The 26,183-nt window shown below is 46.6% G+C and overlaps 1 protein-coding gene across 8 annotated transcripts in view; it reads right to left on the minus strand.

Moving 5' to 3' along the window:
• BICRAL (BICRA like chromatin remodeling complex associated protein) overlaps window positions 1–26,183 on the minus strand; it is a 90,494-nt gene that overhangs the window by 19,694 nt on the left and 44,617 nt on the right. For all 8 annotated transcript variants that reach the window (XM_056568182.1, XM_056568181.1, XM_056568180.1 and 5 more), the window contains 4 exons: window positions 21,215–21,328; window positions 20,882–20,927; window positions 18,085–18,130; window positions 9,759–9,824 (listed from right to left, as the gene is read on the minus strand). In XM_056568182.1, coding sequence (XP_056424157.1) covers window positions 9,759–9,824; window positions 18,085–18,130; window positions 20,882–20,922 — 153 coding nt within the window. In that variant the 5' untranslated portion in view covers window positions 20,923–20,927; window positions 21,215–21,328. The remainder of the gene's footprint in view (window positions 1–9,758; window positions 9,825–18,084; window positions 18,131–20,881; window positions 20,928–21,214; window positions 21,329–26,183) is intronic.

The raw sequence follows: 26,183 nt of genomic DNA on the forward strand, positions 1-26,183 counted from the left end.
GGCACAGGAGACCTGATATAGGAGGTCTGGACGATAGGGAAGGTGCAGAGGTAAGTAGTACAGGAGCCTGACCACGATGACGTACCATGCCCGCCGGGGCCAGTCTAGGCCACGAGAATGGCGAGAACGCCCTCTGCTGTGAGTTTCCTCATGAACCCCGAAAAGAGAGGAAGGGGAGGAAACAGATAAGGTAAGGCAAAGCCCGACCAATAAACAGATAAGGTAGGGCAAAGCCCGACCAAGAAAGAGGAACGTTTGGTTGTGGCATCCACGCCTGGAGCGCCCCAGAGGTTGCAGATCACTGCAAACACCTCCGGATGTAGGGACCACTTGCCTTGGACGGCTGAGGACCGGCTGAGAAAGACCACATCCCAGAAACACCCGGAATGAAAAGCGCTGAGATGGACGGAAACCTGAGTTCTGCCAAGAAGGGAATTTCCCAAGAAAGAAAGGATTGCCCTAGGCCCCAACATGTTGAAGGAGAAAAGGGCTTCTCGAGGGACCAAGGCCCCAGACCGTCCGGTCCTTGAAAACACCTCCCCAGCCCGACAGACTGGCAGGGAGGGGCAGGAAGGAGCGCCCCCGAAAAAGGAGGGGAAACAAAGCCACCATAGAAGGGACCGACAAGACTGTCGAGTGACAATGGAGACCTGTCCCACCAGAAGAGAATCACCAATTGAAGAGGTCGGTGATGAAACTGGGCAAATGGCACGGCCTTCACGGCCGCCGCTAACCGACCCAGGACATCCATGCAAAAGCTAATGGAAACTGGAGCAGGGTGCCAAAGTCATCTGACTCTTGATAAGAGAGTCAGCCGATTGGTCGGCAGATTTGAAAGCGGGCAGAGGCCGCGTCGAACTGGAGCCCCAGGAAAGCGGTTGGACTTGTCCCGAATGACCATCCAACCGAAGAGAGACAAGGTCTGGAGGTTGAGACCAAGACTCTCCAGGATCTGGGCCCTGGCTGGAACTCTGATCAGAAGGTCGTCCAAGTAAGGAATCACGGAAACAACTGTTGTCCATAAAAGGGGCTATCACAGACGCCAGGATTATGTTAAAGGTCCGCGGAGAAGTGGCCAGACCGAAATGGAGAGCCACAATAGAAAATGACCTTCCGGAACTGCAAAGCGGAGGTACCGCTGATGACCAGAACAATGACATGTGGAGGCAGGCATCCTTGATGTCCACCAAGGAACGAAAATTCCCCATGAACCAGGGATGCCAGCACCGAACGGAGAGACTCCATTCGGGATGGGAAGCAGAAGATGCTGGCTGAGATACTCAAGAACCAAGATTGGGCTTACAGAAACGCCTTTCTTGGGGACCACAAAGAGGTTGGAATAAACCTCGAAAACGTTCCCCTGAAGGAACCGGGACAATGAATGTGCGTAGTCCAGGCATCCCGGAAGAGTAAGAGGCGACCAACCACCCGAGAAAGGTCGGCGGGTGGGGGCGACCCATCAGATCGAGGAAGGCCTACGGGTGCCCGATGGGGCCGCAAAACGGCCTGAATGGATAGCCTACCTCCGGGAGGGACAGGTCCGGAAGGAGGAAGCCCTCTTCCCGTGAAGGCGCCCGGCTGGACCCCGTGTTGGTACCCTGTGTGGCACCAAAGGTCTGCAGAACCCGAAGGAGGACTTACGACAGAAAGCGGTTCTGCGAGCCGTATCCAGAGGTAATAAAGAACTCTTTTCTGCCCGACGCCTCACTTCCTGAAGGCGGCATCCACATTCCAGGCTTTAAGCCACATGGAGGGACGGTGGCTACCAGGTAGCTTGTGGCAAATGCAGCACAGTGGCTGAGCATGAAACAGAAAATCTTCAGCTGCGGAGCATCGGGCTAGATTAAATAAATCCTCCAGAGGGATCTTGAAGACTACCCTGGCAGAGTTGGGAGACCACACTGAAAGGGCCCTTGACCCCCAGGCCGAAGCAAAAGCAGGAAGATCCTGCTGTCTCAAGGCAAAGTTTGTCAAAGTCTCCACCTTCAGGTCGGCTGGATCTTGAATGCAGCGACATCAGCCAAAGGCCCGGTAGGCGCCTTAGAGAGGCGGGAGACCGGCATATCCACAGTTGGAGAGGAGGTCCACCAAGCAAAGAGGTCCTTGGCGAAGGGATACCACGCTTAAACCTTCTAAGTTTCCTGAAACTTCTTGTAAGGGTGCCTCCAGGCGGATACCAGCAGGGTGTAAAATTCAGCGTGAGAACTGAATGTCTTGGGTGCCGGTCGGGCACGAAGAAAAGGAGACTTCTGGAGCCACGTCCAAAGTTCCTGGGTCCTTTAGATGGAAGGTGTATCTTATGGCTGAAACCAATGAGTACACCACATCAGGCATCCGTGCGTTCCTTTAAGTCGGAGGCCGAATCAGAAACCTCATTCGCAAGTTCTCCAGGTGAATGGGAATGAGGTCAGGCAGCCCTGGAAGAGGTCGGGCACGATGAGAGGAAACTTCTGGACCATGTTCGAAGTTCCTAGGACCTTTAGCTGGAAGGTGTCTCTTATGGCCAAAACCAATGAGTACACCACATCAGGCATATCCGTGTGGTCCTCTGAGTCGGAGGCTGAATCAGAAACCTCATCCACAAGTTCTCCGGGAGAATGGGAACGAGGTGAGGCCACCCTGGAGGTTGAGCACGATTAAAGGAAACTTCTGGAGCCACGTCCGAAGTTCCTGGGTCCTCTAGATGGAAGGTGTCTCTTGTGGCGGAGACCAATGAGTGCACCATGTCCGACATATCCGTGTGGTCCTCTGAATCAGAGGCCGAATCGGAAACTGCATCCACAAGTTCTCCAGGTGAATGGGAACGTGTGAGGTGGCCCTGGAAGAAGGGGAGACTGACCAGGTACGCATGTCTAGAGAGCCAGAGCGGCGACCATTGGAGCATCCTCTAGAGGAGCGACGCTTGCTACAGGGTGGAGTAACAGAGCAATGCCTGTGAGGGGAGTGCCCGTGCCTGCCAGAAGACTCGGAGGATGAGTCAGATGAAAAACACCCCCATGACGCTGCGAGAGCATCAGTATAGGAGGAGAGTGGGACCCTCCAGAGGGCCTCTTCAATGCAGTCACCTTATAACAGGAGACCTGAGCCAAGTCAGATATAGACTGGGGGAGGGAGAGAACCCAGGCTGGAGGGGTGGCCGAACCCACCGGGACTGGTAGACAACCGAGGTAGAATAGCAGGGGGTCTGGGGGAGCAGTGGAGCAGGCAGAACAAGTGGTTCAGCAGAAACAGACATTTTTGAGATACAGCTTTTACAGATGTAATGAGTGGCTAACACTCCAGTTAACTGTTTAGAGGGAGCAAATGGTTTCAGCAGAACCAGGCATTGTGAAATTACAACTTTTACAGACAAAATTATGAACTAATGCTCCAGTTGTCTATGCAGCCCAAGTCTGTGACCCCAGGGCAGCTGCAGTGAAGAGAACTCCGTTCTAGTGTAGACAAAGAAGGGAGAAATGCCGGCCAATAGCATAAGAGGGGCGGGCCAGGAGCAGGGGCACTGCTGATTGGCCCCTGCCTCTCACAACGCGCGCACAGCGCGGATTGGAGGCTAATCTGCCCATCTCAGAAGCCCCGACAACAGAGGGGTGGAGCTATAGCACCCTCAGCTTCTGACAAGAAGGTCAGTAATGGCGCCCACGCCCGCTCCTCTCCCCGAGCGAACATGTCATTCGCATATGCGCTTGCGGGGTAGCGAGCGAGACGCCGCCAGCAGCCGACTGCTGCCGAAAGCGAAAGTAAGCCGGCGCTTCATGCGCCCGCATAGTAAAAACGCTGCGGCTGTCAGACGCTTAAAGAAACATACACACCACACACACATATCGTTCAGGAAAGTGAAAAGTATAGTGCCCTCTGAATAAAGCTGTGCCCCAGTCCAAAAATGCTCCTGCTCACCCCAGTTTTTTCAATAAATATAGAACAACCCCCTGTCCAGGCCAGCCCCTGAGAAAAAGTGGGCAAAAAGTGAGGGTCTCCAGAGGTTGCAAGGCTGTACCTAGGAGAAAGGGAATATACTCACCTCAGTCAGAAGAACTCTCATAAAGTCTTAATATGAAGTCTACCGAGCTACCATGTGCGAGCGAAGCGAGCAGGGAAATAGGGGAACCCGGACCCATGAGGTACAACACCAGAGGCTGACCGTTGGCGAGAGGGGGTTAACAGCGCATATACGCAATGTCTGTTCCCCCTCAATCGCAATGGGGAGACAGTGAGCCGCAGTTCCTGAATCCCCACCTGAAAACATGAAAGAAAAAGGAATAAAAAACTAACACATCCCTAACTAGGAAAATAATAAAACATAAGACCTGGTCTGGAGAGAACTCCAGACCATGTCCACCTCCTTAAGACACTAAGCTAAAACTGATTACCTCAGATGCCTTTGGGCGGGTATACCCTGCTGGGAGGAGCCGACTTCTCTTGTTGCCATAGTGTCAAACCTCCTAGTGACAGCAGCATACACCCATGGTCTGTGTCCCCCAATGGAGCCGATAGAGAAATACTCGATTTGGACTATTTTTATGGTTCGGACATTTATGCATGCAGTGATACCACATATGTTTGTTTTTTATTTTTATTTACACACTTTTTTTTTTTATGGGAAAAGGGGGGTGATTCTGATTTTTATTAGTGAAGGTGTTAAATTACATTTATTAACTTTTTTTTAAAACTTTTTTTATGCAGTGTTATAGCCCCCTCTAGGAGCTATAAAACAGCATACACTGATTGCATACACTCTTCAATGCATTGCCATAGGAATGCATTGATCAGTGTTTTCTGCGCTTGATTGCTCAAGCCTGGATTTCAGGCTTGAAGCAATTAAACGCCGATCAGACATTGGGAAGAAGGTAGGACACTTCCCGCTGTCCTCATAGCTGTTTTGGACGCCGTGATTTTAACGCGGCGGTCCCGAACAGCTCTGCTGAGCTAACCGGCAGTGTATTCTCCCGTTTTAGACTAAAGGGTTAATACTGGACATAAGCCCGATCGGCGATGTCCGGTATTAGCCGTGGGTCCTGGTTGCTGATAGCAATTGGGACCACGCAAATACAAAGCGCGCTCAGCTTCTGAGCGTGCTTCACACATTGGGAGCCAGCCACGGACGTAAATATACGTCCATGGTCATTAAGGGGCTAAACCAACCCAGATTATATTCCCAAACAACTCCTAACATCCCTTCTGCCCTTAAAAAAAACTTCAGATCTTTAAAAAGCTGTGTATCATACCTTTCCCCTTGGCAGAAGAAACTCACTGAAGCCTGTGAGAGCTGTGCCTCACCATGCTGAGTTTGGTCTCCTGCCAGGCCAGGAGGAGACCAAACTAACTGTTTGACTTGTGCAGGGAACAGAACAGAGACACCTAGTGGCTGTTTTTTCAATCACATTAAAAACATATAAAGGTTCAGAATTTTAACAGCAAGTAAACAGCAACGTGTCTTATAATTCCATAAGAAACAATATATAAAAAGTTTAGTATGGTGACAGACACTCTTTAAGATGCCCAATTCTGGTAATACTTCACAAATTCACGTAAGTGACCTCGCATTTTAATGCTGTTCACCTGCACTATAACCCTAGTATATTGGGTTTAGTGCGGGGGAACAGCCTGTCAGTTTCACTTTAAATTACCATCAGTGTGAAAAGATAATATTCCAGTTATCCTTCCAACAACATACGGTAGTATCAGCTTATCATTTAAATTGATCTGTACAGGATGATGTGCAGAAAACCAACAATTTTTATTTGTGTCTTTATTTTCATTTTGTTTCATCTTTATCTTATCTAGTTCTATCACTAGCACCAATTTATCTTTTTCCTAACCTATTTTGTCCAATACTATCACTACTGCCACTACCGTATATACTCGAGTATAAGCCGAGTTTTTCAGCACGATTTTTCGTGCTGAAAACACCCCCCTCGGCTTATACTCGAGTGAACTCCCCCACCCGCAGTGGTCTTCAACCTGCGGACTTCCAGAGGTTTCAAAACTACAACTCCCAGCAAGCCAGGGCAGCCATCGGCTGTCCGGGCTTGCTGGGAGTTGTAGTTTTGAAACCTCCGGAGGTCCGCAGGTTGAAGACCACTGCGGCCTTCAACATCATCCAGCCCCCTCTCACCCCCTTTAGTTCTGAGTACTCACCTCCGCTCGGCGCTGGTCCGGTCCTGCAGGGCTGTCCGGTAAGGAGGTGGTCCGGTGAGGAGGTGGTCCGGGCTGCTATCTTCACCGGGGAGGCCTCTTCTAAGCGCTTCGGGCCCGGCCTCAGAATAGTCACGTTGCCTTGACAACGACGCAGATGCGTCGTTGTCTAGGCAACGGCTCTATTCCGGGCCGGAAGCGCGGAGAAGAGGCGCCCCCGGTGAAGATAGCAGCCCGGACCACCTCCTCACCGGACCACCTCCTTACCGGACAGCCCTGCAGGACCGGACCAGCGCCGAGCGGAGGTGAGTACTCAGAACTAAAGGGGGTGAGAGGGGGCTGGATGATGTTGAAGGCCGCAGTGGTCTTCAACCTGCGGACCTCCGGAGGTTTCAAAACTACAACTCCCAGCAAGCCCGGACAGCCGATGGCTGCCCGGGTTTGCTGGGAGTTGTAGTTTTGAAACCTCTGGAGGTCCGCATGTTGAAGGCCGCAGTGGTCTTCAACCTGCGGACCTCCGGAGGTTTCAAAACTACAACTCCCAGCAAGCCCGGACAGCCGATGGCTGCCCGGGCTTGCTGGGAGTTGTAGTTTTGAAACCTCTGGAGGTCCGCAGGTTGAAGACCACTGAGGGCGAATGATGAGAAGAGGATGATGAAGGGGGGTGGGGATGATGAAGGGGGGGGGTGTGGGATGATTACAAGGGGATGATGAAGGGGGGATGTGTGGGATGATAAGGGGATGTGTGGGATGATGACAAGGGGATGATGAAGGGGGGATGTGTGGGATGATAAGGGGATGTGTGGGATGATGACAAGGGGATGATGAAGGGGGGATGTGTGGGATGATGACAAGGGGATGATGAAGGGGGGATGTGTGGGATAAGGGGATGTGTGGGATGATGACAAGGGGATGATGAAGGGGGATGTGTGGGATGATGACAAGGGGATGATGAAGGGGGGATGTGTGGGATGATAAGGGGATGTGTGGGATGATGACAAGGGGATGATGAAGGGGGGATGTGTGGGATGATAAGGGGATGTGTGGGATGATGACAAGGGGATGATGAAGGGGGGATGTGTGGGATGATAAGGGGATGTGTGGGATGATGATAAGGGGATGATGAAGGGGGGATGTGTGGGATGATGACAAGGGGATGATGAGGATGTTAATGACGGGTCTGGATGATGACAGGGGGGGATGAGGTATTTCCCACCCTAGGCTTATACTCGAGTCAATAACTTTTCCTGGGATTTTGGGTTGAAATTAGGGGTCTCGGCTTATACTCGGGTCGGCTTATACTCGAGTATATACGGTATATCTTCTCCATAATCTCATTCAAACCATTTTAGATACAATGTATCCAAACTAAAAATCTAATTATTCTCAAGGTGACATAATTTTATATCTGGATCTTTTATTTCCATTCTGCTCTATGGGGACCAATTTAAGTAGTTTACTATCACTATTGTGAATGTGCATAAAGTGTCTTACTTTGTTGTTTACAATTGACTGTATATTGAACCTATATCGGTTCATACGTTCTTTCAGCATGAACCACGTACTGGAGGCCACATGGTCACTCCGGTATGTAGATTACATAATCTGCATATCCCAATTCATTTATTGTTTGATCATTTGTCATTTATTGTTTTAAAACTTTTTGCTTTATTCATTTTTATGTACCTTTGAAAGCAAATTATATATATTTGATAGCACTTTCTGCATTTTGATGATAATGATAAAATGAAGGCCTATTCTAGTGATATGAGATAGAAATACCACTATGAGGGTATGACCACACACTGCAGAAATGCAGATTTTCCACTGCAGAAAAAACATGTTGCATTTCAGCAGTGATACTACACATCCATACCAAACTATGCGGATTTGCAGTTGCATAATATGCTAATGTTTAAAGATATAAAAAATCTATGCATTTCAAATCCGCAATTGTGGATTTTGCTGTAGATCCCCAGCGTATCTGCAGGAAAATCTATAATACCTAGCTTCTGACTTTCTTGAAGTCAAGTAAGAAAATTTGACAAAACAATTGACATGATTAAGATATGCAGCTTATATTTAGAAAATGTCCTCTCCTTTTCTCCCCCCCCCCGTTCCCTCCCCCCTCCCTCTTTTTTCTTCTTCTCAGTCCCTCTCCTTTTCTTGCCAACCCTTGTCTGTATGTCCCTCTTTTACTGCTCAGAACCTGACTCCTTACCTTTTCCTCCTTCCATGACCCTCCCCCCTTTTCTGTTGTCTCTTATTGTTTCCCACACGACACCGTTTACATCTGTTCGCTTTCTTTCTCTTTGGTACTTCCACTGGCGCACCTATTGTTGATTTCAGATTCCTCATTAGGACTCGTACCCGACCTATCTAGGTAACCCTGGCCCTTGTGCCTGGGACGCTATATGTTGCTCCTGATTGACTGTTTGTTGCACTACTTATTGTGGAATTTACCACTTGCTGTTCTTTTTTGATATATGACATGTCATGTGATTATGCATTGTTTAGCTGCTGTCCATTGGGCCTACCCTGGCCACCGGACTCCTTTCTCTCTTACAAGTTTGTTTATCCTGTTACTCACCTATTGCTTGTAATGCCTCTTTTACCACTTTCAATAAAACCCTTTTTTGAATTTGAAAAAAAAGAAAATGTCCTCCCCTTTACAGATTTTCTTAGGGAAAACCTGAAACGTTTCCGCAACATGTGGCCATACCCTTAGGCTATGTTCACACAGTGTAAAATGTGCGGAATGTCCGCATGGAAAACATATGTGAACATTCCAAACATTTGAATAGCCTGGCAGGCAACAGGACCGCTTGGAAATGCGCAGTCTCATAGACGGCATTGCCTTTCCAAGCAAAATCTCCAAAAAGAATAGACAAGTCTATTCTTTTTGTGGATGCCAGAATTGGGATTTCGGCGGCATATGTAGTGCAGCAGAATCCCATTGAAATCAATAAGACTCTCCTGCAGCAGAATATCCGTGTGGAATATTCCGTTGGAATTCCGCACGGAGACTCTAACGTTTGAACATACCCTTAAAGGGGTACTCCGGTGGAAAACTTTTTTTTTTTTTTTTTTTTTTTTTTTTTTAAATCAACTGGTGCCAGAAAGTTCAACAGATTTGAAAATAACTTCTATTAAAAAATCTTAATCCTTCAATCCCCATAGCAAACATATGCTGCTCTGGACTGTTCCTAAAATGGTCAGCAGAGGTCAGCAGAGAGCACTGTGGTCGTGACATCAGAGAAATCCAAAAAGAAAAGTATTTCCTCTGTAGTATACAGCCCATAAAATGTATTGGAAGGATTAAGATTTTTTAATAGAACTAATTTACAAATCTGCTTAACTTTCTGGCACCAGTTGATTTAAAAAAAAAAAAAAAGTTTTCCACGGGAGTACCCCTTTAAGCAGAGGGACAATTTGGGAGAGAACTGCATAGGCTTATTATGTACAATATGTATCCTATTCTCTCTATGACTGGGCAGGTGGCCATGTAAACAATCACAAAAGTAATTGAAGTTTCTGAGATCTTTGTAGAACAAAATACATAAGCAGAGCACTCTGCATGCCCTACTACGTTAAAACAGTAGCACTTCTTTGAGCTTTGTACTTACACTTGAATTGGCGAAAATGGAGTTTGAATTTGATGCAGAAAAATCTGTATTTAACTCTTCACCAGGCTATAAGAAAATATAGATTTAAATATTCGGAAGAACAAAGTCAGTGAAAAGAAAATTAGCGCACACGGGAAACAACAGAATGGCCCTCATTTACTATTCTAAACCCACCTTGTTTTGTCGGGTTTTTTTGGCGCATCTTTGTCTGCGACATGTTGCAGACATCGTGCGCCAGTCTGCGACAGGATGCGACATTTTTTCCCGACGGACCCAATGTGGATTCTCCCAAACCCGAAAAAGGGGCGTAACCCGACATTTCTGAGCTTTACCACGTATTTATAAAGGTTTCCAACCCGAATTTGTTGAATTGTTGTGTATTTTTTCCCGACAACTCAGAGGAGTTGGAAACCAAAACCAACAAAACCCACGTGCGACAAACAGGATGCGACATAATAATAAATACCAGGGGAAAAAAGCAATCGGGTAAGAAAGCAAGATAGACTTACAACCCAATTTTCTAAGTAAATGAGGGCCAATATGTGTATATATATATACATATATATATATATATATATGTTGGGGGGAAAAAACAGGGAGAAACAGTGGTGACACAGAAGGAAAAGCGACATAAACTCATACATATGCATGGACAGATGCTTGAAAAAGCATAAATAACACTGCTATCACCCTAATACTAGTAATAGTAACCATGACATAGACGTAAGATGGCTAAAGACAATTAAACTATGTGCAAACATCCCTATGGAAACTGGTATAATCATATCCAACTTATTTAAATATTTAAAATCATTACAGAAGTCAATGTTTTAAAATTCTCCTTAAGGCTAAGTTTCTACTTCTTTTTTTTCTTTTGTGCGTTTTTCCCCCCAAAAAAACGCCAAAACGGCCCCCATGGTGTTTTTTCATTGAATATTTATTCATTTTTAAAACAGGGATCAATTTATGTGGGCGGGCAGGGCACTACAAATGTAGCCGACAATAATAAAAATGTAGTGTGTGTGTTTTTCACTTTTAAAAAAATACATTTTTAGGTAGTACTACTACTTCCAGCATGGGACACACTGTTCCATGATGGGAGTAGTAGTACCTGTACTAATAGACAGATCGCCCCGGGTATCACTTCTGACAACCGTTGCAATCCTCCTGAATAATGTATAGATGTGCCCAGTCGCTCTTCTATGGTCCCCTGCACTGCCGTATTTATACACCTATTCAGCCAATCACAACTCTCTATGGGAAATATGAATAGGTGTATATATACGCAGTGCAAGAGACCATAGAAGAGTGGCCGCATCTATACATTATACAGGAGGATCGCAACAGGTGTCAGGAGTGACATCCGCTGTGATCTGTCCTTAACTGCAGGTACTACTGCTCCCAACATGGAGCACGTTCTGCTTCATGCTGGGAGTAGGAGTACCTGCAGTTAAGGACAGATCACAGCGGGTGTCACTCCTGATACCCGCTACGATCGTCCTTCATCCGTGAGATGCGGAGCGGCTTTCTCCCGCGCTCGCATCTCTGCTCTGTACTTCGGACGGCTACTCACTCATTCATATTTCCCTCTGGGAGGACAATTTCTATTCACATCACTGGCCGGAGTATAGTGCAGAGATCGGAGCGCTGTATAGAGCCAATCCGCATCTCTGCTATATTATGGATGATTGCATCGGGTGTCAGGAGTGACACCCTGGGGATGTGTCTATTAGAACAGAAACTACTACTCCCATCACGGACCAGTGTGTTTCATGCTGGGAGTAGTAGTACTACCTAAAAATATAAAAAGTAAAGAAAAAAAAAGTGAAAAACACACACACTACATTTTTATTATCGTCGGCTACATTTTTAGTGCCCCGCCCACCAACATAAATTGATCCCTGTTTAAAAATTAATAAAAATGTTGGTATAAAAAATATGAATTTCATTAATTAATTTTTTTTCCTTCACTACTGCATCCTTTTTTTTGGTACCCAACACATTTTAAAGAAACGCCAAAGGGGCCCAAAAAGGAGATTTTTGTGTACTTACCGTAAAATCTCTTTCTCGAAGGATCCATTGGGGACACAGACCATGGGTGTATGCTGCTGTCTCTAGGAGGTGTGACACTATGGTAATAAAAAAAGTCAGCTCCTCCCAGCAGGATATACCCGTCTTCAGGCTCTGAGCTAGTCAGTTTAAGTTCCAGAGCAATAGGAGGAGACCAATAGGCCAAGGAACACCCATCCCCCCCCCCCCCCCCCCAAAAAAAAAAAAAAACTGTTCGAGAACCAGAAGAAGAAACATAACGCAACACACCCTCGGACAGAGAACCAAAGGGAAAAACCCAAAAAGGGCGGGAGCTGTGTTCCCCAATGGATCCTTCGAGAAAGAGCTTTTACGGTAAGTAAACAAAAATCTCCTTTTCTCTATCGGCTCCATTGGGGGACACAGACCTTGGGACGTACCAAAGCAGTCTCTTGGGTGGGCAGATAACTAATCAGACGGACGGCCGATCCACTGCCGCCTGCAACACTTTACGACCCAGAATAGCATCAGCCGATGCGAAAGTATGAACTCGGTAAAACCTCGAGAAAGTGTGCAAAGACAACCAGGTAGCCGCCTTGCAAATCTGCGAGGCCGAGGCTCTATTCTGGAGAGCCCAGGATGCCCCAACAGAAAGGATAGAATGAGCCACAACTCTGAACGGAGGAATCTTCCCCTTAAAGCGATAAACTTCCGAAATTGCGGACCGAATCCACCGAGAAATGGTGGCCTTGGAAGCAGGTTGTCCCTTGCGACGACCTTCCGTAAGGACGAAAAAGGAATCACACTGACGAAACGAAGAAGTGATTCTAGAGATAAGACCGAACAGCCCGAACTACATCCAGCTTGTGTAGTAAGCGCTCCTTAGGATGAGTAGGAGCAGGACAAAAGGACGGGAGGACCGAGACCACCTTAGGCAAAAAGGAAGGATCTGGCCGGAAAACGACCTTGTCCTGGTGGATCACCAGAAACGGAGAATGGCAGGAAAGAGCTGCCAGTTCAGACACCCTCCGGATGGAGATGATAGCAACAAGAAACGCCACTTTCCAAGAAAGGAGGCGGGGAGACACCTCTCTTAGGGGCTCAAAGGGTGCACCCTGGAGGGCACTCAGAACCAAATTCAAGTCCCAAGGGGGAGAGGGTGATCGATGAGGCGGAACAGCGTGCGCCACTCCTTGCAGGAAGGTCCGGACATGAGAATTAGAAGCCAGTGGCCGCTGGAAAAGAACAGCAAGGGCCGAAACTTGACCTTTAAGGGAACTGAGAGACAACTCCAGTTCCAACCCCGACTGCAAAAAGGAGAGAAGACGGGGAACCGAGAAAGTTACCGGGGAGAAGTCCTCAGCTTCACAACAACGAAAATAAGACCGCCAAGTACAGTGGTAAATTCTTGCGGAGGAGGGCTTAAGAGCCTTGAGCATGGTGTGAATGACTTGGGAAGAGAACCCGCGGGCCCTCAAAACCGCAGTCTCAACCGCCACGCAGTCAAATGCAGCGACTGTAAATTGGGGTGGCAAAGAGGACCCTGAGAGAGTAGGTCTGGGTGGAGCGGAAGACGCAGAAGAGCGTCGTCCAGGAGCCTGACTACGTCGGCGTACCACGACCTTCGGGGCCAATCTGGAGCTACCAGAATGGCGGGGACGTCCTCTGCCTTGAGCTTCCTCAGCACCCAGGGAAGGAGCGGAAGAGGAGGGAAAAGATAGGGTAGGGCAAACCCCACCCAAGGAATCACTAGGGCGTCCACGGCCAGAGCCTGAGGGTCCCGGGACTTGGAAACAAACGGAAGGATCTTCCGATTGTGCCGGGACGCGAAGAGGTCCATGTCCGGAATGCCCCAGAGGTCGCAGAGCTGCGCGAAGACCTCCGGATGAAGAGACCACTCGCCGGGGTCGGGTGAGGACCGACTGAGGAAGTCCGCTTCCCAGTTGAGCACTCCCGGTCTGTGAATCGCCGAAATGGCCGGAACCTTGCTCTCCGCCCAGGTGAGAATCTTGGTCACCTCGGCCATGGCTGCCGAGCTGCGAGTGCCGCCCTGTCGATTTATGTACGCCACGGCCGTGGCGTTGTCCGACTGAACGCGGACAGGACGGGACTGAAGACGGGACTGTCCAATCCCTGAACATGCCGCCCCAGCCCGACAGGCTGGCATCCGTTGTAACAACCTGCCAGTGAAAGGGAAGAAACGACCGCCCTTGGAGAAGAAGGGGGGAGCGGAGCCACCAGAGCAGAGACTGATGGACCCTGCAAGGGAGAACAATCTGACGATGGAGGGAGAGAGGAGACCTGTTCCATCGAGAGAGAATCGCCAGTTGAAAGGGGCGGTAATTAAACTGGGCAAAGGGTACGGCCTCCATAGTTGCCACCATTCGACCCAGGACTTCCATACAAGTACGGATGGAGACTGATACCTGGGTCCGAAGGGAGCGGACCCCCAACCGGAGCACCAGACGTTTGTATGGCGGAAGACAAATTCGGGAAGAGGCCGTGTCGAATCGAAGTCCCAGAAATGTTAGAGACTGGGTAGGACGGAGAACTGACTTGTCCCAGTTGACCATCCACCCGAAGCGAGTCAGAGTGTGGACAGTGACGTCCAGATTCTCCAGAGTCTGTGCTCTGGTTGGAGCCTTGATGAGAAGGTCATCCAGATAGGGTATCACCGAGATTCCCCTCGACCGTAACAGGCCCATCACTGGCGCAAGGATCTTTGTAAAGACCCGAGGAGCCATGGCTAGACCAAAGGGGAGGGCTACAAATTGAAAGTGCCCCTCTGGAACCGCAAAGCGGAGGTACCGATGATGGCCCGGAAATATTGGCACATGGAGGTAGGTATCCTTGATGTCCACCGATGAAAGGAACTCTCCTTGTTCCAGGGACGCCACCACCGAAGGGAGAGATTCCATTCTGAAGTGGCGGATGAGAAGGTGACGGTTGAGACACCTGAGGTCTAGGATTGGTCACACAGAACCGCCCTTCTTGGGGACCACAAAAAGATTTGAATAGAAACCCCGAAAACGTTCCCCTGGAGGAACGGGGAAGATAACCCCCTGGAGAAGCAGAGACTGGAGAGCCGCTCGAAATTGCTTCGCCAGAGGAGGAGACCAGGGGGCCCGGGATAAAAAAAACGATCCCTCGGAAGGGAGGCGAATTCGATCCGGTAACCGTTGAACACCACGTCCCTGACCCAAGAGTCCTGAATGTGTGAGGTCCAGATGTCTCGGAAAAACAAGAGACGACCTCCCACCCGAAAAGAAACCGCGGGTGGGGGCCTCACTTCATGCAGAAGTGGGTTTGCGGTTGCCCGATTTGGGCTCAAAACGGCCAGACCGGTTGGAGTCCGACTTCCAAGACGGGCGTGCCCGGAACGAGGGAGCCTTCTCGTCCAGCGAGGGCGCCTGCCCGGACCCTTTACTGGGGCCAGAGGTCCGAAAGGACCGAAAGGAAAAGGACTTCCTTTGGGAAGTAGGGCAAGCCTTATTCTGAGGTAACAAGGAACTCTTACCTCCCGTTGCCTCAGAGATAATCAGATGCCAAAAAGACGGCCACCTGTAAAGGGAAGCTCAGTGAGAGACCATTTGGAAGCGGCATCCGCATTCCAAGCTTTAAGCCACATAGAGCGGCGGAGAGCCCCTAGGTGACCCACAGCAAAGGCAGAACAACGGGCTGACTGCATGGAAGCTGTGCACAGAAAGTCCCCAGCTTTAGAGCATTGGAGAGCCAGAGCAGATCGATCCTCTGGGGGGAGCCCGCTAAGATATCCTGATGGAGCTTTTGGCACCACTCCGACAGGGCCTTGGACACCCATGTCGAGGCGAAGATGGGAAGAAGAGAAGAGCCAGCTGCTTCAGAAGCGAACTTCGCTAAAGATTCTACCTTCTTGTCCGTGGGATCCTTGAAGGCAGTGGCATCTGCCAGAGGCAGTGTAGTCGCCTTAGAGATCCGGGAGATTGGTGGATCCACTGAGGGAGGGGAAACCACCTTAGCGACAAAGTCCTTGGAAGTCCAAGTCAAATGGATAACGCTCTTGAATTGTCTTGATTCCCGGGAACCTCTTGTCTGGATGTTTCCATGCGGATTCCAGAATGTCGTCAAAGTCAGCGTGAGAGCTGAACCTTTGAGGTGCTGGCTTAGCACGATGAAAGGATACTCCTGGATTGACATCCGAAGATCCTGGGTCCTCCAAGTGAAAGGTGTCTCTTATGGCTGTCACCAATGAGTTCACCGTTGCAACTGAGTCTGAGCAGTCCTCTGATTCAGATGCTGGCTCGGAAGCCTCGTCCACCAGTTCACCAGGGGAATGTGAATGAGTAGAGGCAGTCCTGGAGGGGGGCGACCCAGACCGGGTACGCAGCTCTAGCGTGGCAGAGCTGCAACTCCGAGAACGTCCTCTGGAGGAGCGACGATTGTGCCCAGATGATGGGGGGGCGGGACCCGCGAGGGCAACGCTCACGTCTATCAGAAGACTAAATGGAAGAGTCAGACGAGGCACCCCTAGCATGCTTGTGAGAGCGTGAAGTATGAGGAGACATGGAGCAGGCCCCCTCAGAGGTCCTGCGCAGGGAAGACCCCTTCAAGGCGGACACCACTTCCCGGGAGGCCTCAGCCACCGAACGGGAGACTTGGGTCAAGTCAGCCATATACTGGGTCAGGGAAGAAACCCAGGCTGGAGGAGCGGCTGAACCCACCGGGACCGAAGGGGCATCAGGGGGCACCAGGGGGTCTGGGGGAGCAGTGGAGCAGGCAGGGCAAGTGGGCTCAGCAGAGCCAGACATCTTGGTATTACAGTGCTTACAGATATAATAAGTCACTGAAGATCCAGGTTTCTGTTTAGAGGGAGGAACAGCCCTGGGTACGGACATAATGTGGGAAAAAGGAGACAGGAACTTTCTCACCCTAGTCTGTGTCCCCTGTCAGTTGCAGTGACGAGAACTCGCTCCGTGCAGCCAGAGAGACTGAACAGGCCATCCAATAGGAAGGGAGGGGCGTGCCTGAAGCAAGGCACAAAGTAACAGACCCCTTCACATTGAAAATCGCGCCCACGGCGCTGATTGGAGGCTGCTTTGCGCCTCTGAGAGCTCCCAGCCCTGTGGGCGGAGCTACAGACCGGCCGAAGAAGAACTGTCATGGCACCCGCTCCTTGTCCCGAGCGCCATGTCTAGCCGCATATGCGCTCGTGGGAATAGAGCGGGCGGCCTAAACGCCGGCAGAGACGGCCGGCGAAAGTGAAAGCAAGCAGGCGCTGAAGCGCCCGACTCGTAGCAGCGCCGCGGCTTGACAGCCGCGTATAAGGCGCTGCCGCCAAAACGAAAGTAAGCCGGCACTGAGAGCGCCCGGCCCGAAAACACCCAATAATAAAATAACACCCAATAATATGCCCCATTAAGTAGAGTGCCCCATAATACATGCCCCCTCAGGTGCTACTGCTCCCCCAGAATAAAGTGCAGCCCTTGTATAAGCCAGCCCCATAACCTGAAGATGAAAACAGGGGGTCTCCAGAGGTTGCGAGTCCGTACCTATGGAGAAAAAGAGGGGTACTTACCTCATTCAGAAGAACTTACCTAATGGAGTCTTCAGTGAAGTCTTCAGTCAGCTTTTTGTCCCTGCATCACGCCTAGCTGCTATGCGCGAGCGAGGCGAGCAGAAAAATAGGGGGACCCGGACCCATGAGGTACCAACTCAGACACTGACCGTTGGCGAGGGGGGGTGAACAGCGCATATACGCAATGTCTGTGCCCCCTTACTCGCAATGGTGAAACAGGGAACCGGAGTCCCTGAGCCCCCACCTGAAAACAGAAAAGAAAAAGGAATAAAAAAAACTAACACGTCCCTATACTAGGAAAATAAAAAATCAGAAGACCTGGTCTGAAGAATCCAGACCATGTCCACCTCCTTCAGACAATAAGCTTAAACTGACTAGATCAGAGCCTGAAGGCGGGTATATCCTGCTGGGAGGAGCTGACTTTTTTTTATTACCATAGTGTCACACCTCCTAGAGACAGCAGCATACACCCACGGTTTGTGTCCCCCAATGGAGCCGATAGAGAAAATGCAATTTCCACACAAATGAAATAATGCCATAAAAAACGCCAGATGCAGAAACTTAGCCTAAGGGTAGGGACACGCATGCCGTTATTTGCTGTGTATTTTTCTACCCATTGACTTATTTTTATACCCATTGACCTCAATGGGTAAGAAAACACACAGCAGCAAATACACATCACTTGAGCCTACCCTAAAAGTTTTGTCAATTAACTTACTTAATTTAAATAAAATTACAACTTACTTTACAGCCAGATCCATGCAGAAAGTAATTTAATGCCTGTGGGTCCCTTGAAGAAAAAAGTAAAAGTTAAAAGTAATTTTTTAAGAAATTGTCTAAATGATTTAAATATAAAATGTTTATATTTTCTATTTGAAAACATTTGAAAACAAAGGCTGGGTTCACACACAGTATTTTTAGCATTTAGGAGTGGAAATTACACAGGTAAAACAAAATTATAGTGGAAAGATTTGCAGCTTTTTTGTCATGTCTGTCTATGTCTGTGTTCACACGCCATTTTGATTTGCTTGTGTGTGAACAGTTTCATGTTCCCTGGGCAGGGAATAGTTAATGCCTCTGGCTTTTTCAGGCAATAGCTCCTAGAGTGTGTCTATTTAAGCCCAGTCTAGCCTCTGGGCTGGTGATTGACTTAATTTTATCCTGACTTGCTAAGATGCTGGACATGCTGCATGGAGCAATTGGTGAAACACTCTTTGTTTGAGCTTTTATCTACTATCTCTGCTTTAGCATGCACTTTGTATTTTCTGATTTTAGCCATGGTTAGGTGGCATGCTTATAGTAGCTTTTAATCTGTGTTTGTATAGTCGGTTTTAGGATTTGTATATCCTTTCTGCTATGTGTCTGTTCACACTGTGTTTGCTCTTGTATCCGTTTATATGAAGTTCTGTGTTTTATATTTCTGTTTTCCTAGTAGGTCAGCTTCTGACCACACTGTGGAGTGTGCCGTTGGCCAGTAGTCTATTTCAATTTATTATTAATGGCTACTTTGTTAGAGGAATGGTGTGTCCAGTTTGTGTGTTCAGTGTCCTATGTTAGATCCCTGTTACTGCTCTATGGGGACTCCTTGTCTACTGGAGGTGTTCAAAGGGATTGCGAATATTCCTGTTTAGCGATAGATCCCGGTTACTTGTCTGTGGGGACTCAGAGGGTATTGTTATTCCTGTGTCTAACGGAGGCTTTTCTAGAGGATTCAGCTTATTTCTGTTTTGTTTCTGGAGTATGTTCAGACTCATCCGTTTGTCTGTCTGATGTTTTGAAATCTATATGTTTATAAGTTCTATTCAGTTCTTTGGAGTTTGTTCATGACCACTTATCTATAGTTTCCTCTGTTCATGACCCCCGAACTATAGTGTCCTCTGTTCACAACCACTGAGTCCTCTGTTCATGTCCGCTGATCTATGGAGTCCTCTGTTCATGACCGCCGATATAGTGTCCTCTGTACTAAATCTCTGATCTGTGCCCTCTGAACTTTTATACTATGGAGTTCTGTGTTCCTGTTATGTTTCTGGTTTGTGACCGACTAATTATTAGTATGTGTTTTTATTAGGCCCCTGCACTTTAGTTCAGGAAGGGACCGGCGCCCAGTTGTCGATCCACCGGTTAGGCAGGTGAGAGCGGTTTTAGGGTCACTTTAGGGCTCACTCTCCCTGTCCCCTAGTCGGTCCCTGACATTTTTGAACCCATTTCTGGTTTCACCTAAAAATACTGACCATAAAAATATTTCTAAATCTGGCCTAAAACTCAGTTCACTATAGCAGTGAAAGGATTAAAAAATGTCACCCAGCATTGTTAAATGAATGATGCTCATTTGTCATTTATAGTTCTTTAACCTCTTAATGACATGGTTTATTTTTAATTTTTTTTGCACTTTTGTTTTTTCTTCTTCATCTTCTAAAAGCCATAATGCTTTCAATTTTCCACTTGCAGACCTTGTGGTCTTGTTTTTTTGCGCCACCTACTGTACTTTGTAATGACATCACTCATTTTACCACCAAAATATATTTATGGTAAGAAATTGAACAAAAAAAAAAAGCTTCTGTTGAACTTTTCGCTACAAGTGAGATGTTATATCTATTCTCTAGGTCAATACAATTAAAACAATACCAAACTGCATTCACATCTCGGTTTTACACTACGGGTGCCGGATCTGGCTGGGGGAGGGGCAAACCGGGCTCTCCTGTAAACCAGCCGGACCAGCGCTGAACTCCATTTACTTTAATGAGCCAACCGGAATCAAATGGTGACTCCGGTCGGCTCATTTTTGACCCATATCCAGTTTTGTGACCGGACCTAAAACTGTAGTATACTAGGGGGGGGGGGTTTCCTACTTTTAAAAAATTATACACTTTTGTATGAAAATTTGTATGTTTAAAATTGACCTCTACTGACCCCTATAACTTTTTTATTTTTCCATTTACCATGATGTATGAGGGCTCATTTTTTGCGCCATGAAAGGTTTGCTATGGGGATTTGCTCCTACTCTGGACAGTTCCTAAAATGGACAGAGGTGCCAGCAGAGAGCATTTTGGTCAGACAGAAAGGAAATTCAAAAAGAAAAGAACTTCCTGTGGAGCATACAGCAGCTGATAAGTACTGGAAGGGTTAAGATTTTTTAGAAGAAATTTACAAATCTGTTTAAAAATATTTTCCAGTGGAGTACCCCTATAAACTTATATTATTCATGCTAATGATATGGCATTAGCAAACGTAAATTTCTTCTTAGACATGTCACTGGTTATGCACCTGTAAACAATTTTTGTGTTTGTTTTATTCTTTTGCATAATCGATGTTCTCTATGTTGTCAGTCTCTGTTTTATTGATTGTATTGTATGTTTTTGCTATACGTTCTAACAAGGCATTTTTATGATATAAAGGTTGTGAGGTTCTGTTTATGTAATTGAAATATACTTTGTTAATCATAAAAAAAATGTTTTTCACCCAAAAGATTATCCAACTACAATTAATTTTAGCCATTTTCATGCATCTAAATATATATATATATATAAAGTAAACGTCTTACCCAATAAAATCAAGAAGACCGGAGTCATCATCATCATCCATCTCAGCTACACGAAAAATACACTTATGATTAATGTGCGCAAATCTGAATACAGCAAATTTCAATGTCCAACAAAACAGGTCAAATCCACTTAATTAATTGTAAATATTAAAATACTTCAAAGGTACGGTTACTTTTCTATGATTCCATGAACGTGTGTCATACGACAAGGGATTCCAAATTAAAATAACATTAGGGACTGGCAGACTGCCAAACGGTTATTCTTCATTTTCACAAGGATATTGACTGCACCATATAATTTCTTAAACAAACAGATTTTGTTGCAAAAAGTACCTTGTGTTCCAAAGTATTACCACAACTTTTGTTCACGCCACTGATAAGGGGCGCCATGTTGAAGGGTCAGTAGGTTCATTTTGACAAACAAATGCTACGTTTGAAAACTGGGACCTAAAAATGAAATAAAATAAAAATATGTAAAAAGTTTGTCATAGACAGATTTAAAAAAGTTCCTATTCAGGTTAAAATGTAAATAAGAAAAAAGATGGCTGAAAACAAATTTAGTATAATAGTTAAATATAAATTTTTTTTAACCTCTAGGTTTGGATCGATTTGGCAGATAGATAAGCATTTTGCTAAAACTGATGCACCATCCCATTTAGATGTATAAACTTATTGGCCCTGATTTACTAAGAGTGTAGGGTTTTTGTCTGTCTGGTTTCTTTTTGTCCTCTTCTTTTTTTGTGTGTTATTTACTAGATGTCCTTTTTTTTTTTTTTGGTGCACGAGGGGTATTTGTTGTCAGCACCGGAAGGTACAACAAAATGTGGGAATAAATAACAGTGGCTCTTCAGGTCTGTGAAAATCTGAGGCAAGAGACACCCCCAACAACCAGGCAAAAGCATGACATCTCCAAAGCATTTGCCGAATTCCTGAGAAATTGAGTTGGGTGTGAAATCTGCTCTGTGAACCATAACGATTTTAAATAACACACTTTCACAATTTGGGAATACCATTTGAGCATGTATTTTGACACTGAGGCTGCAAGCCATAGGGACAATATTCTACAGACCAGATGGAAGAAAAGGCTGTGAGTGGATTATGTTCGCAATCCTACAAATAAAATTGTGCTATAAATATTGAATAAATCACAGATAAAGTTAGAAAGTACTACCATGTAACAATGCAAACATCAAAGTAAACAGTAAAATTTCCACACATTTACGATATAAAAATAAAATATTTGTCAATATATCCTATCAAGTCAGGAATATAAGTTCTGATGAAATTAGAATTTAGTGAACCAGTCTTTGTAATTTTGGTTTACCTAGTTTATGCATATTGCCCATAAAATACATGCTGGGGGAAAAAAAACGACCATTTTACCAGTTTTTGCACCAGCCTCTGGCAGTCAGGTTTTCAAAATTCACTCTTCTCCGCTTTTTCGTTGGGTTTTGTACAAAAAAACGGAGTGATTTTTGAAAAATGTCGGGTTACGTCCATTTTTTGTAGGGTTTTCTCAAACTCTCTGAGTGATTTGTGAGAATGCGGACTATTTTTTGTCCAACCATTTCACAAAAAGTGTCGCACAGGAGTGCGCCTAAATTTAGTTCACAAAACCCTATAAAAACTGTCGGGTTTGGCCTAGCAAATGAAGCCCACGCCCCGCCCATAGACTTGCATTGAGGGGGCATGGGAGTTGTAGTTTTGCAACATCTGGAAGGGCACAGATTGGGAACCACTGTATTAGTGGTCTGCAAACTGTAGTCCTCCAGATGTTGCAAAACTACAACTCCAAGCATAATGAGAGTTGTAGTTCGGCAACATCTGGCTCTAAAGATGTTGCCGAACTACTACTTCCAGCATGCCTGAGAATGTTTGGGAGTAGTGGTTTTGCAACAACTGGAGGCACACTGGTTGGGAAACATTGTCTGTTTCATAACTCAGTGTTTCCCAACCCGTGTGCCTCCAGCTGTTGCAAAACTATAACTACCAGCATGCACTGGTAGACTGTGCATGCTGGGAGTTGTAGTTTTGCAACAGCTGGAGGTCCCCCTCCCCCCTGTGAATGTACAGAGTACATTCACATGGGCAGGGGGCTTACAGTGAGTATCAGGCTGCAAGTTTGCGACGCAGGAAATTTTGTGTGGCAGCTCAAACTCGCTACGGGAAACTCTCTGTAACCCCCCGCCCGTGTGACTGTACCCTAAAAACACTACACTACACAAAATAAAATAAAAAGTAAAAAAAACACTACATATACACATACCCCTACACAGCCCCCCTCCCCTTCCCAATAAAAATGAAAAACATCTGGTACGCCACTGTTTCCAAAATGGAGCCTCCAGCTGTTGCAAAACAACAACTCCCAGTATTGCCAGACAGCCGTTGACTGTCCAAGCATGCTGGGAGTTTTGCAACAGCTGGAGGCACCCTGTTTGGGAATCACTGGGGTAGAATACCCCTATGTCCACCCCTATGTAAATCCCAAATTCAGGCCTCAAATGCATATGGCGTTCTCACTTTGGAGCCCTGTCGTATTTCAAGGCAACATTTTAGGGCCACATATGGGGTATCGCCGTACTCGGGAGAAATTGCCTAACAAATTTTGGGGGGGCTTTTTCTCCTTTCACCCCTTATGAAAAGGTGAAGTTGGGGTCTACACCAGCATGTTAGTGTAAAAAAATACATTTTTTACACTAACATGCTGGTGTTGCCCTATACTTTTCATTTTGACAAGAGGTAAAAGGGGGAAAAAGCCCCCCAAAATTTGTAATGCAATTTCTCTCGACTACGGAGATACGCCATATGTGGGCGCAAAGTGCTCTGGGGGGCGCACAACAATGCTCAGAAGGGAGAGTGCACCATGTACATTTGAGGTGATTTGAACAGGGGTGGCTGATTGTTACAGCGGTTTTGACAAACGCAAATAAAAAAAATAAAAAAACACATGTGACCCCATTTCGGAAACTACACCCATCACGGAATGTAATGAAGGGTGCAGTGAGAATTTACACCCCACTGGTGTCTGACAATTCTTTGGAACAGTGGGCTGTGCAAATGAAAAATTTTGTACAGCCCACTGTTCCAAAGATCTGACAGACACCAGTGGGGGGTAAATGCTCACTGTACCCCTTGTTACGTTCCTCAAGGGGTCTAGTTTCCAAAATGGTATGCCATGTGTTTTTTTTTTTTGCTGTCCTGGCACCATAGGGGCTTCCTAAATGCGACATGCCCCCCGAGCAAAATTTGCTCTCAAAAAGCCAAATATGACTCCTTCTGTTCTGAGCATTGTAATTCGCCCGTAGTGCACTTCAGGTCAACTTATGGGGTACCTCCATACTCAGAAGAGATGGGGTTACAAATTTTGGGGGATATTTTCTGCAATTAACCCTTGCAAAAATGTGAAATTTGGGGGGGAAACACACATTTTAGTGAAAAAATATATATTTTTTTTTTACGTATGCAAAAGTCGTGAAACCCCTGTGGGGTATTAAGGCTCAATTTATTCCTTGTTACGTTCCTCAAGGGGTCTAGTTTCCAAAATGGTATGCCATGTGGGTTTTTTTTTGCTGTCCTGGCACCATAGGGGCTTCCTAAATGCGACACGCCCCCCGAGCAAAATTTGCTCTCAAAAAGCCAAATATGACTCCTTCTCTTCTGAGCATTGTAGTTCGCCCGTAGTGCGCTTCAGGTCAACTTATGGGGTACCTCCATAGTCAGAAGAGGTGGGGTTACAAATTTTGGGGGATATTTTCTGCTATTAACCCTTGCAAAAATGTGAAATTTGGGGGGAAACACACATTTTAGTGAAAAAATAATTATTTTTTTTACGTATGCAAAAGTCGGGAAACCCCTGTGGGGTATTAAGGCTCACTTTATTCCTTGTTATGTTCCTCAAGGGGTCTAGTTTCCAAAATGGTATGCCATGTTTTTTTGCTGTCCTGGCACCATAGGGGTTTCCTAAATGTGACACGCCCCCGAGCAAAATTTGCTCTCAAAAAGCGAAATATGACTCCTTCTCTTCTGAGCATTTGCTCTCCTTCTCTTCTCTAGTTCGCCCGTAGTGCACTTCAGGTCAACTTATGGGGTACCTCCATACTTAGAAGAGATGGGGCTACAAATTGTGGGGGGGTATTTTCTGCTATTAACCCTTGCAAAAAATTTGAAATTTGGGGGGAAACACATTTAAGTGAATTTTTATTTTATTTATTTTTTTACATATGCAAAAGTCGTGAAACACCTGTGGGGTATTAAGGCTCACTTAATTCCTAGTTACGTTCCTCAAGGGGTCTTGTTTCCAAAATGGTATGGCATGTGTTTTTTTTTTGCTGTTCTGTCACCATAGGGGCTTCCTAAATGCAACATGCCCCCCAAAAACCATTTCAGAAAAACGTACTCTCCAAAATCCCCTTGTCGCTCCTTCACTTCTGAGCCCTCTACTGCGCCCGCCGAACACTTTACATAGACATATGAGGTATGTGCTTACTCGAGAGAAATTGGGCTACAAATATAAGTATACATTTTCTCCTTTTACCCCTTGTAAAAATTCAAAAATTGGGTCCACAAGAACATGCAAGTGTAAAAAATGAAGATTGTGAATTTTATCCTTCACTTTGCTGCTATTCCTGTGAAACACCTAAAGGGTTAAAACGCTGACTGAATGTCATTTTGAATACTTTGGGGGGTGCAGTTTTTATAATGGGGTCATTTGTGGGGTATTTCTAAGATGAAGACCCTTCAAATCCACTTCAAACCTGAACTGGTCCCTGAAAAATAGTGAGTTTGGAAATTTTGTGAAAAATTGGAAAATTGCTGCTGAACTTTTAACCCCTTAAGGACGCAGGACGTAAATGTACGTCCTGGTGAGGTGGTACTTAACGCACCAGGACGTACATTTACGTCCTAAGCATAACCGCGGGCATCGGAGCGATGCCCGTGTCATGCGCGGCTGATCCCGGCTGCTGATCGCAGCCAGGGACCCGCCGGCAATGGCCGACGCCCGCGATCTCGCGGGCGTCCGCCATTAACCCCTCAGGTGCCGGGATCAATACAGATCCCGGCATCTGCGGCAGTTCGCGATTAAAATGAACGATCGGATCGCCCGCAGCGCTGCTGCGGGGATCCGATCATTCATAACGCCGCACGAAGGTCCCCTCTCCTGCCTCCGTGCGGCTCCCGGCGTCTCCTGCTCTGGTCTGTGATCGAGCAGACCAGAGCAGGAGATGACCGATAATACTGATCTGTTCTATGTCCTATACATAGAACAGATCAGTATTAGCAATCATGGTATTGCTATGAATAG

Source organism: Hyla sarda, chromosome 3, assembly GCF_029499605.1.
Source record: "Hyla sarda isolate aHylSar1 chromosome 3, aHylSar1.hap1, whole genome shotgun sequence".
In the NCBI taxonomy this organism is placed as follows: domain Eukaryota; kingdom Metazoa; phylum Chordata; class Amphibia; order Anura; family Hylidae; genus Hyla; species Hyla sarda.